Consider the following 15248-nt stretch of genomic DNA (forward strand, 5'->3'; position numbering starts at 1 on the left):
TCGATCGAACGTGCGCTTACGAGTTTTGTGAAATGTTCCGATAAGACAATTTGTTCTTAATACATCACGTGTTGATAGTATTACGTATGGATCGATATGGTGATCTCGAAATAGCCTTAGCTATACGCGTGCCGGTATATTGTACAAAAACAAAAACAAAAACAACAAAAGGTAATCTATACCTAAGCAATCGTTCGTTCTTTTCTCGTTGTTTATCTCGTCTAAAAAATCATTATTACTATACGTTACTCGACGATTGAATACGAAGGTTCCATCCTTGGATTATAGACTTTCGATAACTTAACGCAAATTTACAACTATAAATCGATACACGATTGAACGATAAATCATTTTATTGCGTCAATATGTACTACTGTTCGTCACAGTATAAACATAAACAAGCAAACGCTCACGTGATTCTCGCATTACGAATACGTATATACAATAAGTACAATATATCCTTTGGACGCATCAAAAATTTAAGAACCAGAAATTTCCGTCGCAGACAATGAAAACGAATTACCTCAATGACGAACGACGCGCAGATAAGATTCTTCTGCGTCTCTCGAAGCACTACAGAACACGGTATATACCAAGCGTGTAAATTTAACGTTGCCTGATACCGTGTCACGAAGTCGACTAAATTTCTCGAGCGTATACTTTCGCCCTTCCATTTCGCTGGAATCTCGACGATACGATTCAACGATACCCGTTGAGGAGAAACCGACTATTTTTCTTTTTTTCTTTCTTTAACGTGGCTAAGGATCGCTAGCGCGTCACGTAACTCGATGATGCAAATCCGCATTCGTTCGACACTCGGACAAGGCAGAGGCGCTGGTATTGCGAGGGTGAGTAATGGTAAGGTATAGAAAGGAAGGAAAAATAGTGACTTTCCAGGTGAAAGTTTTCGACGAAGAGGGTGAAGTGGGGACTTGAGACGTTACTGATCAACGCGGGGAGTGGGAAATGCTTGGAGGGGCGCAGAAGGTGAGGAACGTTCGTTGGGACGTACGGTCGAACGAAGAGAGGGATAAGCGGTTACCACGCTATGTGACACGTGCGCGTGACGTCACGGGGCCGGTCACGCGAGCACCGTGTGCTCCCGGTCACGTGTCCTGTCACGCGCTCGCTCCATCCCTCTTTCCCCCGACTGCTGCCGCGGCTCTCTTCAACGACTGCATCCCTTCCTCTACGGGACTATCGACCGTCTCTCTCGTCATCTTTCATTGCACTCTGTCTCTCCTTGTTCGTTCTCAATCACTGTCTACGTGCCGGTGCTGTGAGTTCACTCTTTCTTCCTTCCTCCGATTCGCATCGGAACGGAGTACAGTATGAGACCGCAGACTCAACGGGTATTCAGGCTCCGCCGCGTCGTGACACGAGGACACGCGGTAATGATAGTTCTCTTTCTCGCGCGATTCCACGATACGTTTATACCTGGGCGCCGTTTGCGTCGACTGCGAATCGTTCACGCACACGTTGCAACGTGCCGTATCCGCCCGGACGTTCGTTGCATCCGTTTTAACCAACGGATTAAATTTTAATTATTCAGCATCAGCGTTGCTGCTTCGCGTGAATTCGAACGCCGAGCTTGCGTTGCAGGAATTGGGTTATCGGAGCATGTTTGCCGAAAAATGTATTGGAAACAAAGAAGGATCTAGAATGCATATATGCACAGCTTATGATTTCAATTACAGTGGAACTTCGTTTAGACGACGGCATTTGTTCCAACGAAATTTTAGTTATTGTCCGATTAAACGAACTTTCGATAATCGAATCCGTTTATTCGAACGTGAGTTTCTGCTAGATAAACGCGAAATCACAACTGGTAGGGAAAATAGCGAGCTCGCATTATATAAACCGCTTGCCTCTCGTAGGTTAACGTAAAGAAGATCTACTGTATATTTATAATCGAGCTTTCGAAACAAACGATAAGTTGATCGTAAAAAATATCGTGACTCTATAGGCACGATTAAGGAAATCGATATTTCACGTATATACTACCATTGTTGTAACGATTTGAAAACGTACTGTTTGCAACCAATTTGAAACAGTGCACGTCGCTTTAAATAAAACATGCGAGGCAGTAATTGACAATGTGACAACCTTTGCAAATAAGGTCGTCGCACGTCTCTAATGAATAATGTGATATAAACGAAGCGGAAAAACCAGAAACGGTGTAGCGTTTGGCCGATTTAACTGTGAAGTTAAACGATTTTAATCTCGCTCATAACGCTCGTTCTAGGCGACATACTTTTCTACTTTTACAGGTCACCTGTGGAATCCAGATCTCGCTTCTGTTACATATACGAATATACACACGCGATCGAACACGTCGCGTGGGTAATTATTTTCATTGGTCGATCGCGCGACTGCGTTGCAACTAAAAAGAAATTACGCTAACGTAACGAAAGAATGTAATTAACGATGCGTTTTTGCCACTGGGATTACGCATTACGAAACACTTTTATGACGTTGAACGTGGAACGTCTACAGACGGACTAGAAAGTATAAGCACTTGTACTTATGTAAACGGTGGCTTGCTGGTGGACAAGAAATTCCAAGACGAACGAGGCTGGCCGCAAACAAAGGAATCATCAACGGTGTTCGTATTAAATTTCTCTGATTAATTTTAAGCAATAAGCAATACCGTGAAAAATATTAACTTTAGGATCCTGACCCTATTCGGCGATGTTCGGCTCGATCAAACGATCCTACGATATTCGACGTACGATGTATTCGGTTTAGATATTCGTATTACCGAGATAGTGAAGATTTTGGCTCGTTCTCCCTTTAAAGCGGCTACGAACTTGACGTATGCACGAGTACGCGCGTAACACGACCGATTCGAAAATAGGCGTTTTATTTTCTGCACGGCTCAGGAGAAAATAAACGCAATCTGTGGCGACTTGGAGCTATTCTTGATCTGGTGCACCATTACGTGTCCCGTTGTCATGCATTAAGCGGCTTGGTCTTCGTACTCGTTCCAAAACGAAATTATTAAACCTAATGCTTATCAATTGACCGTAACGTACGGTTTGCAGTATTTTGGTACTCGAACGGTTCGTCAGAAATAGGCCCGATAGGGCGTCGTTATCGTGGACAGATCTTTAACCTTTGATTCCGGATTCTACTACAAGACGGAGCAATTTAAATTCCTTCTAGAGCACTCGACGATTCCTCTTTGAGCTGGAATTAAATTATGCATCGTTCAAACGGTGACCATGTCTCAACTGTGATGCCTACGTGACTTTTAGATAAAACGGCCGGCTTGGTGAACACACGTCGATGAATATTCAGCGATGTTTGCAGCTTTTTCACAAACATCGTGTATTACGATTACATTACGTACCTTGTACTCGTCCTTCGAACATCTACGACAATGTATCTCGAACGAATCTTCTAAATTTTTATGAATGAAGTACGTCACCTATTCCTCCGTCACTCTGTGTCAATTTTGACGTAGTGTTTCAAGACCACGCAATCCGCATTACGTAAAATCGAAGAACGTTGAATTAGTAACGACGCGACAAAGTGAAATTGATGTGGCCACGGTTTTAGAACAACGATGAAAAAAGAAAAAAAAAAAAAAAAGAGGAAAAGAAGAACGTTACACAAGGGTCGAGCGAGGGCACGTGAAAGTAATTACGTCACGGTGATCGCATCGTTGAATGCATCGAGGTGCTTCCCCTTGATTATCGCCTGAAAATCACGTTTTGCAGCAATGTTCGCTCGTTTGTCCTTGACAAATTAGAACATTCGCCCGGCCGACACGTAATTACAGCCGGTTACGTTGCGTTTCCTTCTCGCCCTGGATAGCTTTCGATTCCCGTGAACAAATCCTGATAGGTCCGCGCGTTCCCAAGAAATAAACTTCGAACGCGGCTTCGTACTTGAACCTGAAAATCCCACGAATGTTTCTCTCCTTTTTATAGTACGGAGCTCGTCGGACAATGTATTTACGCTACAGTATCTCACGCTCCAATTTAATCTTCGCGATAGGAATCAACGATTTGTCTGAAAGCTCACGGGGAAACTACCAACTGTGAACATTAACGTATACGAGAATTAATTAAAAATAATTGTTGCAGAATTTCAATACGTTGATCGCTATTATACGTATGCAAGTATGGAGAATAAGGTTCATCGGTCAGCTTTGAACGTTTATTTTGAAAAATCCTATACGTGTACCGTCAATGGTACATTGAATTCCTAATTCTGTAAAAACCAATAATTCCCAGCCAGTCTGTGTATGTACAATATAGCGTTCCAGAAGGATACCATAACTTCGCTTGTGCTACATAACTCGCCTATCCTTCAACTACCTCGATCGAAGTCGATAATTCTAAAAGAACGACATAGCGCGGAGACGCGATATTACACAATCGAAAAGTTACGTTATTTAACAGATCCGTATGAAAGAGGTTGCATTTCCAAAGTCAAACGATTACACGGGAATCTGATGCAACCGCACGATGTCGCATCGTTCGTAATTCGACGTGTATAATGGACTAACGTCCAAGAGATGTCATCGTGTACCGTATGCGCGAAATAACCAGCTCTCTGTTCTACCGAGTGCGCGGTCGGACACATTGCGTGCACGTGTCGGTAAGGATAAACGCGTGGTCGAGCGCGTGACTCGACGGCCGAGGCGTGCCCTTCTCTTGATCACGTGGAATGCAACGCGGTACCTACTCGTCGTCCTCGTTCCACTCGCGCGATTCCACGCGTTCTCTATCCTCGTCCGCGATCCTCTACAGGCGCTGTTGCGAATGCACGCGGTTCTCTCTAATTCACGAGTCACGCTAACCCGTTTTCTCTGTCCGAGTCAACCGACACGCAGGTATGCCGATCACTGCACGTTCATCGTGGCGTCTCTTTGCGTGCAACTTTCGGTCGCGAAACAAGAAGGAGGAGGTGCCAAGCAATTGGAAAAAAGAAAGAATCGCAATGTATACACGAGCAGGTCGACCAAGTCTTACTGCAAAACACACGAATCGATATATAAAATTTTCAGTAATAAAATTGAGAAATGAGAGTTGGATTAATAGGGAGAGCGATTTATGCGAGAATGTTTTATTTTATTTGAACGAGTTACGATCGGATCAAGTTACACGATATAAATGAAAGTTTTTATTCTGACGTTTCAGATATTCGTTATTTCGTTTGAGTAATATTTAGAACGTTCTATTTGCAAATAATGTGAATATGGGAAATAGCGGTATTTTTTAATAAATATATCGGTCCAATTTGATATTTATTTAGATAAAATTCCATAGCAGAGTAATTATTACCAAGACGAAGAGCTAATTATAACTCTGTTATCATAATACTAAGAATAGATTGTCTAGAATGTTGGTTTGAAATCAACGATGGGTGTTTGTTATCGATACCTACTTATAAGGAAACCAACAGGCTGAGTGACTATTTAAAGCGAACCTTAGAGACGCACTTCCGGCCTAAATACGCGGCTCGAGTGCGAGATCCGGTTTCTGATTACTTTGAGGTCACCTGTTACCTGCGACAGATCGTGATTTATAGTTGACTTTGAAAAGGTAGTTACTGCTTGAGAATCGGTGAATTAATTATTGCGGAGTTGGATTATTTTCTTCGCAACTGTTGCTAGTATACGTCCTATTTATAAAATTTGCAAAAATACTCTTAACATTCGCTATAAGTAATTAAAATTAATAATATGGACAATTTTTATTCGCCATTTGTCGAACAAATGTAAAAATGGCACAAGGTTGATGATACCAATAACACGAGCAATTCGCGTCTAATTATATATTCATGTTCTGTAAGTTTGAGAATATTTCGAACGTTAGGTGAAACTTTCATCTCGTTCTATTCGACGTTACCATAACTTCGGTAAACTGTTATTACGTTCATAGTACAACATGGAAGAATGCTGCAATCTGTTGTAATCGAGCGACGAAACTGCGATATGTCTTTATATGGAACCCTGAACGTAATAGGTCCAAGGAGAGTCGTTCTAATTTGACAACGTCCGTGAAAACCTTGACAAATGAGGGTAAAATGATACGTGGCACCTACTACGTGCAGTCAGTAATATGAGACTCGTTTTACTCGCATACAAATTCTTTTTCTTCGTTTAGAATGGCGTCACACGAAGTGCTATGATCTTATTATGTATCGATTAGATTTTTCTTACCTTTTTTACCTTTATGCCTTAACAAATAAAAGTTGATATCAGAACGTGTAATTTCGTAACTCGTTAACTTATTGTTACTACACTGCAGATACAAAACACCGTTTCGAAAATTTCAATTCTATCCAATACGTAAATGTTTATCAATATTATCGATGTTTACAGATTACAATCCGTGTCGCAAAATTAAATAGCCATTTCATGAATCGAGCGAATATTCGAAAGGCCATGTTTTTCATTTTTCGCATATTTTCGCATATTTTCGCATATTTAGAACGGAACAAACATAGATCAAATAAAATCATCAAAATATTAAAAATCTTACGTATGTGAAATATCGATCTAAAAATTACTAAAAATATACCTCACAATTGCTGTATAACACGAGTATTTACGCATCAGTTTGAAAATCTGATGGTTTAAAAGGCAGCAAATTAAAACGAACGAGAAAGAATATTTTGTAAATGTATTAATTCATTCACTTTCCAATTTCTTTCTAAGAATATATGTAGTCGTGAATTTAAAGATTATGTTTTAAAAATAACACTTCTGGAGCAAGCATGTACCAATGGTTACGTGCCACCGTCAAAATCGTTAACGTAATCTATTTTTTATCTTCGCATATCCTCCACATATTTATCCGCACATTTTCGGTCTCGATGTCACGTTTTGCTTAAACGTGCTGCATCGGTCGACCAACTTATACACATACGTACCAGTTTCCCACGAACGTAGTCGTTTCTTTTAAATACAATCGTCTTTTGATTCGAGATAAGCGATCGATCGATCCACAAAAAACACGACTTTTGGCTCTAATCTGTTGTTACGTATGCACGATTATCGTAACGTGATGTCACGCTTTGCGAAAGAGGTAGATGGTGGTTACACCGCGGTTATAAAACAATCCAATGTATATTTGGCGTCTGTATATTCTTTTTGAAATTATATATTTCGTTATCGATCACGCAAGCAAAGTACGTATATTACCATCGAATGCATCGGTACGACTGTATCTCGATACCGATACAACGATGCTATATTACATAAATTGTTCGGAAAAAAGTATTCTCCCACAAACTATATTTCTCCATTTATTAATTCCATCCTGCCTTTTTTCTTTCTATTGTTTCATTTTATCATCGACCTTTGCTTTCGACGAAATTGACTTCCAAGGAGGCCGTTAATACTGCAGAATCATCGTCGAATTTAATGTTTACGATCTTTGGGAACCAAGTTACTTATCTTTGGGACTTTCGACAAATGTTATCGAACGATATCACGACTGTCATGATACACAATATTTATAACAAAAAGAAAAAGAAATACCGAATAGAAATTAAGATGCTCAATAGATATTAAATGGCCTTTCCAAATTTACAAACACCAACTTCTTGGTTAATACTTTGAAATCCGTTACGACGTAAACGTTTTATTACACTTCTTTCGTATAGATTTCGTTCAATAAAAATATATCACGCGCTATATGTAAAAAGAATACTAAAATGAGAGTGAAGTTATAGGATAGCTATAGGAAAACGCACACATCTTTCCGGCGTTGTTTACGCCACCAAGTGTGTGGCTTCTGACTGTTATCGCTGCGAAACCGGTTTGACGTTGGATTTATGTATTCGGTTCCAATATCGACTGCCACTAGGGGAGTTCAAGAAGGCAACTGACGATTAACAATGCCATCGGATGTCGGCTGTTCCTAGCCAGTTATCGAGATCTTTTTATTTTTCTTTGAATCCGCGTGCACGTGACAGCTGACGATAAATCTACCAGTATAAAAAGTCTAAGAACATTATTATTCTGGAATATCTTTGAACCGATTAAATTAATTTTCTTTAACAACATCTACGATGATTTTCTGCAGAGTTTGTACGAATGTACGTCAATAGCACGCCTCGAGGACGTGCTAACTCTAATTAAGAACATTTTTCCGCTCTTTCGCTCGTTCTTTCTACAATTCTTTTCTTCTACCATTATGTTTAAACATATAATGCTTATTCCTCGATTTTATCTTATGTATCGAATATAATCATTTATTAACTTACTAAATACAAGTACTTTTTTAATTTCATATATGTATATTTTTTTTTTCACGTGCGGATAAGTGCACGATATTCTCTTATTCTCTTATATAGACATTCAGCGAATTAATTTATTATCGTTTCATATGGAAACAGAATGAATTCTTTTTGACGTGCGGAATACAATTACACAATATGTAATCTTGTATGTCATGTTCGCGATGAACATAAACCGTGCGATTGGTCGATATTGATTAATCGATCTTTTTGGTGTACTTGATTATTATTTTCATCAAGATATTTCCAATTATCGATAGACAAACCATTTATTATTATTAACGATAACTTTGCCAAAAATCGAATAGTTTTGTACATAATGCACAAAAGATGCATAAAATTATATTTTTTCTTTTCGCATTATGCACCATGAAAATTGAATTTATTATGAAACAGTCACTGCAAGTGTAACAGCAAACTTTCGTAACCCTTGTCTTATTTATAAACTGACAAGTAATTAAGTTTATAGACAATTGTTCATATTTTTCATCATTTACTCGTAGTATTTTTTTCAATTGGAAATATACAGTTAAATGATTTGCGCCCACGAATGATCGACACAATATTCAGACAATGCACTTTCTCCGTTTCTTTGAATTAAAAATATAAAATAATCGATCGTTACTTATAACGAGAATATACAATTTTATAACATATGTATAAATGTACGTTGTAACTTTGCAATTTCAATAATAAACAATTATTGTAAAACGTTTATACAATGAAATAAGAGAATGGATATAAAACGTTGATTATCCTAATAGAGATTGAAAAAAATATAAAGATTAAAATAATCATTACACAACTACATTGTAGAATTGTAGATCATTGATCGTTGGAAATTTGTGTCGACTACGGTTGTGAGAGCATGCGAATTCATACTGCATGCGATAATTATATTTCATCGAAAATATTATAGACAAATTAAATTTATCCTGATTAGATTCAGTCCCGTTCACCCCTTTCTTCGGCACGTTCCTCCGCTCTTGCTTTCATTCTAGTTATGAATGCTTGTCCCTTACTCTTTCTAAAGTTCTCGTATGGATCATTTAAATTAATACCGACGCCTTTATATTGATCGTTTTTATCCCTAATTTCACCCCCCGATATTGGAGCTTCAATACCCTGTTCATTGGCACCAAGTCCCGCACCGCCCCAACCCATTTTTTTGAGCAACTGATGACCTTTGTTACTCTCATCGAGACTAATTTCTTGAGGAGCTTTACTGTAAGTTGATCCGCTAAAAGGGATTCAGGCGTAGAAATCAGATATATGTATATTCATATAGAATATCTTTATATACTAAAGTATTAATGCTTACAGGAAACTGGGTGGAGTTGGACTTCGATCTTGCCTGTCCATTCTCCTATCAGGACTTCGATCCTTGTTGCTATTTCTCCTTCTTCTGCTTCTGTTATTATGATTGCTGTTTCGACTGTTACGCCTATGATTAGCAGCAGGAGATCTAGATCTGCTTCTACCTCTAGATCTTGAGCGTGATCTACTTCGCGATTTACTTCGATAACGTTTCTTTGGTGGACTAGGACTTTTGGATCTTGGCCTTAGAATTGGTGACGGCGATTTTGATTTTTGTCTTATACCAGCTGCTACATCTTCTTCTTTACGCTTGCGCGCGGCATTCTTTGCTTTATAATACTCGTATAAACCTAATTTTTCCCACCCATCGCTATAATATGTAGATATTACAATTAAAAGATATACAACTCGATATCACAAGCATAATTAGTTTGTGTATAATTTGCATTATATGCCTTTACCTGTCCCGTGGAGAATCATGGTTCGGTGGCGCATAGAAGGCTTCTACAGCTGCTACTAATCGTTCACTTGGAGGAGCAGGTGGTGGAAGCCTAATGGCTTCTGGATCCAAAGGTTTATACTCAGCATCTTCTAACTTGATTAGAGGTACCATCAATCCAGCAGGAAGTTCGTAATACGGCATACTGGGCATTAAATCTTCAACGGAGGGTTCGTGTATAACAGGTGGGGGGCCAAATCCAGGCGGTGGTTTTGAAAAATCTGGCAATGGTACATTTGAAAACGGTGGAGGTTCATTCCCGGGTGGTACACCCCATCCAGGTGGCGGTTGACTGAAATTTACATCTGTACTTATCGGAGCGGGAGGACCGGAATGACTAGGTGGCAGAGACATGTTTTGTTGGTTCTGTAAAGTATGAATTTCTATTATCTATATTCTATGTTGTGGAATATATATGCGTAATACATACAGGAAAGATGATCAACTTACCAGTTGCGGTGGTGGCGGAGGAGGAGCTTTTAATTGTTGATCAATTGCGATTTTTTGTTGCTCAATATTTTGAATTTGTCTCAAAGCATGTGTAACAAACGCTTGATGTTGTGCTTGATAATTATCAAAGGTTTGTTTCGTTGATGTAGTAATTGGTGTAATTGCGCTGGCATGTTGTTCAACCAAGTTAGCCTGATATTCAGACCAAGATGTGCTTGGCTGTTTTAATTTATCTATAATTCCTTCATCAAAGTAATTATTTTTTGATTCCCATAAACTTAATAGCTTATTTAATTTATTAAGTTGTTCTTCTGATGCAGCTAATGAAGTGTTACAGAACATGGGAACAACAACACTTTCCATTGCCTTGCGAAGATCCATAGATTTTTTTCTTGCACTAAAGAAGTTTAAAATTAAATATCGTGCACAACTATTTTTATGAAAGTTATCAAACTTTATTATAAATATTATATTTATACTGAAATTGAAGTGTTAAATTTTCCACTCACACTTAATTAGATAATGTAATTTAATTCAAATTTTTTACAAATGTTTCAAGATATAAGATCTGTTACTGTTTTTCCAAACAAATATCATACTTACCAATGATGTAGGACATCGTTAACCAGGTAGATAATATGGAGTTTATGACTAAAATTGGTTGCCTGAATGACTCTGAAAGAAACAATAAAAAATTAATTGATTTACTACTGTTAATAGTATATGGCTAAAGTCAAATATAACATACTTTTTCAGCAAATGATCCGCAACGACTTGATTACTTTGCGGAGTTATCGAATTTTGAAGTATCCAGGCTTTCCCTGCACTTATGCTATCTTTTGTGCAACTATCAATGATAGGCTGTAATACCGCATCAAATGCAGCAAGGTCTGTGTTTGTGCTTTGCGCACTGTTTTGTAAGGCTGTTTCTTGAGCTTGTCTCACAGCATCCTCGACCCTTCCTTGTTGTTGCGCCATCAATGCAGCATGTTGCGCAGCCAGATTTTGTTCTGATTGTCTAACTTGTTCCTGTAGCGTTGTCTGCTGTGACTGAAGATTCGCTATCTCATTTTGAAGCCATCCAGGAGGTCCGCCAATGTTAACCGGCTGAGTAACACCACCAATGGATGGATTCACACCTCCCATAGCACCAGGGACTGGTCCAATTGGTGGTCCTGCATTTCCTGGCCCTCCAATTTGTCCTAGTACTCCAGGTATAACTGGACCACCTTGATTTCCCACTGGTCCAATTCCCACAACTGGATTTAATCCATTGTTCTGAGTATTTAGGCCAGGCGCAAGATTGACGTTATTCAGCGGCTGCGCGACGGTAGCGGCTGTTTGCTGCTGCTGCTGCGAAACGTTTAAACGTGGGTCTGCATTTTGCATTGGATTTATTCCTTTTTGCTTTAAAACTGTAAACGAATGACGGTGGATTATTGTAAGATGTTTGATTCCTTCAATGGATATTGAAAAAGTATACAAATAGTCCAATTTCTGTTGAGTCTTATCTTCTACCAGTGCATAATAAAATTCTTGGCATTTATTAGAGAATTATATCGAAAATTCGGTAAGTCTTTTGGGAGCACTATATTCTTTCCCTGTTTTATATATTATATATATATATACATGTATTTTTTACTTTTTTTTTTTACAGTACTAGGGTATTACAGGGTATTATAGTGGGTTGCAGTTCCCACATAGATTGAAGCAATATATCGACAATGTAGTCCGTATTAGACAAGCTCCATTAAGAATCTTAAAACTACATCTTCTTAAAATCACCGTTGCCAAGAAATAGAATATGTCTTTAGCTAAAGCATTCTGCTTAATAAATAGCAATCCCAAAATCTTGAAACGAAGTGCTCATATTCGATGAATAATAGTTTTGTATGTTCACTATGACGAATTCAGACCCTTTCACCCGTATCTCTTTTTCAAAGTCATTCCTTGTTCGTTGAATAAAGCATGGCCATTATGCTTCTCAATTGTTGTAGCTGTTAAGGGGCTGTATCCCACTTACTGGCTTGCTCTGTAGTCACTTTGTATTGATAGTAGTTGAAGTGCTCTCCACCGAACAGGAAACCAAATTTTGGGTTGTCCTTCTGCTTGTTTTTCGTCATCTGCTCAAACTCCGGTCCATTGCGAGCCACAAACTGAGCCAGTTTGTCTATGATGTTCCGTAACTCTGTATCTGGGTATTATACCAAAATAAACAGAATTAGTACAATAACCTAACAATAATGAATTACTTATACAATTATTACAATATAAATGGCAATATTTAAATACAGTACTGAAATAGGATCTCTTATTTTTTTAAAGTACGCAGTCCTAAATCAGCCCATCGTAACCTGAAATATTGAATCTGTTTTGAAATTTATCACTTTGTTAACGTATCTACGAAGATTTGCCTGAGGATAATTTAATTCGTCGAGTGAATTGCTTTTTAATGGTAGCCTAATACGTTGCACAGGTTTACATAACCTACTATTTAGAATCTACATTTTGTCTTTTTTAAACGTATCTCATTATTTCCATTGCATGGAAACTCACAAATCCCCAATTCTGACTAACTAAAATGCTAAAATGATAGATCATAGACATTACGGTTAATAAAAAAGATGGAACGTTAATATGCTCGCCCGGAGTGGGAATGTGCAAGACCGCGCTTGGCCAAATCACCAAATCACAACATTCTTTTCTTACCTGTAGGTGCCTGGTCCATTATCACGATTATTTTTTTACTTTTACACCGAATTCGATCACGTTTGTTACTACTTTCGTTAACACTTTTCCGTACACGATTGTGGTACGGATCCGGAAAACATTATTTTTTCACACTGAACACGACAACGCTAGACGTCGCCATTAATACTCGAGTATTCATGTTTCAAAAAACCACCACTAGAGCGACTGACACGCCAATTTATCATATGCGGAAAATTCTCCATTTCGTCTCATTTTCATTTACGTTTTATAGGGTTTACTTTCTGTTAATTTTCTATAGTAATTGTGTTCACATCGATTCTCTGTGCAATAACTTTGAACGGTAAGTATATACACTAATATATTTTCATGAAAAGATCAAGTTTCTACTGTCACATTATTTTTACTATTTTCTAACGTAAACGTGTCTTTTCTCATAATGTGTTCATTATATTATAAAATACAATATTGTAAATTCCTTTTATGTGACGCTTACTTTGTTACGTTTTAATTATTTGTTGTTTATTGTAGTTAAACATTTATTTAATATTATCAATATCGTTTCATTTACTAATGTTGCTACTTAACCTATTGCGTCACGTCTGTCACATATTCAAAGCTGTTTAATTTTATATTTTTCATTTATTATTGAATAATTTGAAAATATCATTAATAGTAATATTTGTCTGTATCAGGTAAATTGCGGGAATGCCTGTAGCAGAAGTAAAATCCAGCTGGGCAGATGAAGTAGAAGAAGAGGGAGGAGCGTTACCTCCGCCTTCAGAGACTTATGAAAATGGGTTTAAAATTCTCACTGAATACAAGTACAATCAAGATAATAAAAAGGTCAAGGTAGTTCGAACATATAAGATCGAGAGACGTGTTGTTTCAAAGACAATCGCTGCCCGTAAAAATTGGGCAAAATTCGGAGACTCTGTGGATGACCGACCTGGACCTAATCCTGCTACTACAGTTGGAGGTGAAGATGTTTTCATGCAATTCATTTCTAGTAAAGAAGAAGAAAATAAGGTTGAAGAAGATAGCCTTGACAAGTTGAAGAGTATGGGAGATAAAGGTGTAGTTAAATGTCGTAATTGTAACGGAGACCATTGGACTTCCAAATGTCCTTACAAAGACACTGTCCTTGCTGGAGGTATATTTCATTATGATAAATTAATTTTTGGAAAGAAACATTTAAGATTATATAATTCTATGGAATATGTGATTTAATTTGCAGGTAAAGTGCCAGATGATAAGAAACCTCTTATTAATACCAGTGCTCCTGGAGCAATGACAGAATTGAAACCTCAGGGTAGTAAATACATACCACCTGGTATGCGCGATGGAGGTAGTAAACGAGGAGATTCTATGCAGATGCAAAGACGCGACGATACTACTGCTATTCGTATTTCCAATTTATCAGAAAGTACTACAGACGCAGATTTGGATGAACTTGTCAAGCCATTTGGATCTGTTCTTAAATTTTATCTTGCAAAGGACAAACAAACTAATCTTTGCAAAGGATTTGCATACGTACATTTCAAATATAGAGTGGAAGCAGCAAAAGCTATTGCTACGCTTAATGGATATGGTTACGATCACCTTATCTTGAACGTAGATTGGTCAAAACCGCAACAGCAAAGTAATTGAGCTAAATAAAAATTCGATTTTCGTTACTTGAATTACGCACCGCGTAAAAATATAGATGATATGCAAATGTTTAATTGTGACACCAGGAGCAGAATACAATATCTTTCATTTCAAATTTTAATGCATTGCACCATAAAAATTAGCGTAGCAAATATATTCATAACAATGTTCATAGTTTATTAATATAATTATTTGAATTATACGCGATCAACTACGAAATGGCAACTCTGCCTCCTGGTGTCACAATTTATTATCATTTTTATCCATTCGAACATGAAGTTCTTGTATTCGTTACTTTAACAAAATAATGTATCAATTTGTATTCTTACCTCTTTTTTGGTCAAAAATAAATAATATGCCATGA

At 37.8% G+C, this 15248-nt stretch overlaps 4 protein-coding genes across 5 annotated transcripts in view; 2 read left to right on the top strand and 2 right to left on the bottom strand.

Annotated features, from left to right (window-relative positions):
• LOC132916126 (transcription factor cwo) overlaps positions 1-659 on the bottom strand; it is a 39288-nt gene extending 38629 nt beyond the window's left edge. Inside the window, exon 1 of the mRNA XM_060975924.1 lies at positions 524-659. The gene's annotated coding sequence lies outside the window, so the exon portion shown is untranslated. The remainder of the gene's footprint in view (positions 1-523) is intronic.
• Positions 1-15248, top strand: part of LOC132916122 (DNA-directed RNA polymerase II subunit Rpb4-like) — a 346958-nt gene that overhangs the window by 285686 nt on the left and 46024 nt on the right. The gene's annotated exons all lie outside the window — the stretch shown is intronic.
• On the bottom strand, positions 7871-13394 carry LOC132916116 (calcium homeostasis endoplasmic reticulum protein). Its single transcript, XM_060975907.1, has 8 exons — positions 13235-13394; positions 12549-12719; positions 11274-11940; positions 11129-11200; positions 10526-10922; positions 10038-10441; positions 9581-9946; positions 7871-9499 (listed from the first exon to the last, which is right to left on the bottom strand). Exons 1-8 carry the CDS (start codon positions 13251-13253, stop codon positions 9205-9207), a joined length of 2391 nt encoding a protein of 796 aa, XP_060831890.1. The 5' UTR covers positions 13254-13394; the 3' UTR covers positions 7871-9204.
• On the top strand, positions 13430-15174 carry LOC132916130 (eukaryotic translation initiation factor 3 subunit G). The gene is made up of 3 exons (XM_060975933.1): positions 13430-13577; positions 13930-14387; positions 14472-15174. The coding sequence occupies exons 2-3, from the start codon at positions 13943-13945 to the stop codon at positions 14882-14884; spliced, it is 858 nt and encodes a 285-aa protein (XP_060831916.1). The 5' UTR covers positions 13430-13577; positions 13930-13942; the 3' UTR covers positions 14885-15174.

This window comes from Bombus pascuorum, chromosome 1 (genome assembly GCF_905332965.1).
Source record: "Bombus pascuorum chromosome 1, iyBomPasc1.1, whole genome shotgun sequence".
NCBI classification, from domain to species: Eukaryota; Metazoa; Arthropoda; class Insecta; order Hymenoptera; family Apidae; genus Bombus; species Bombus pascuorum.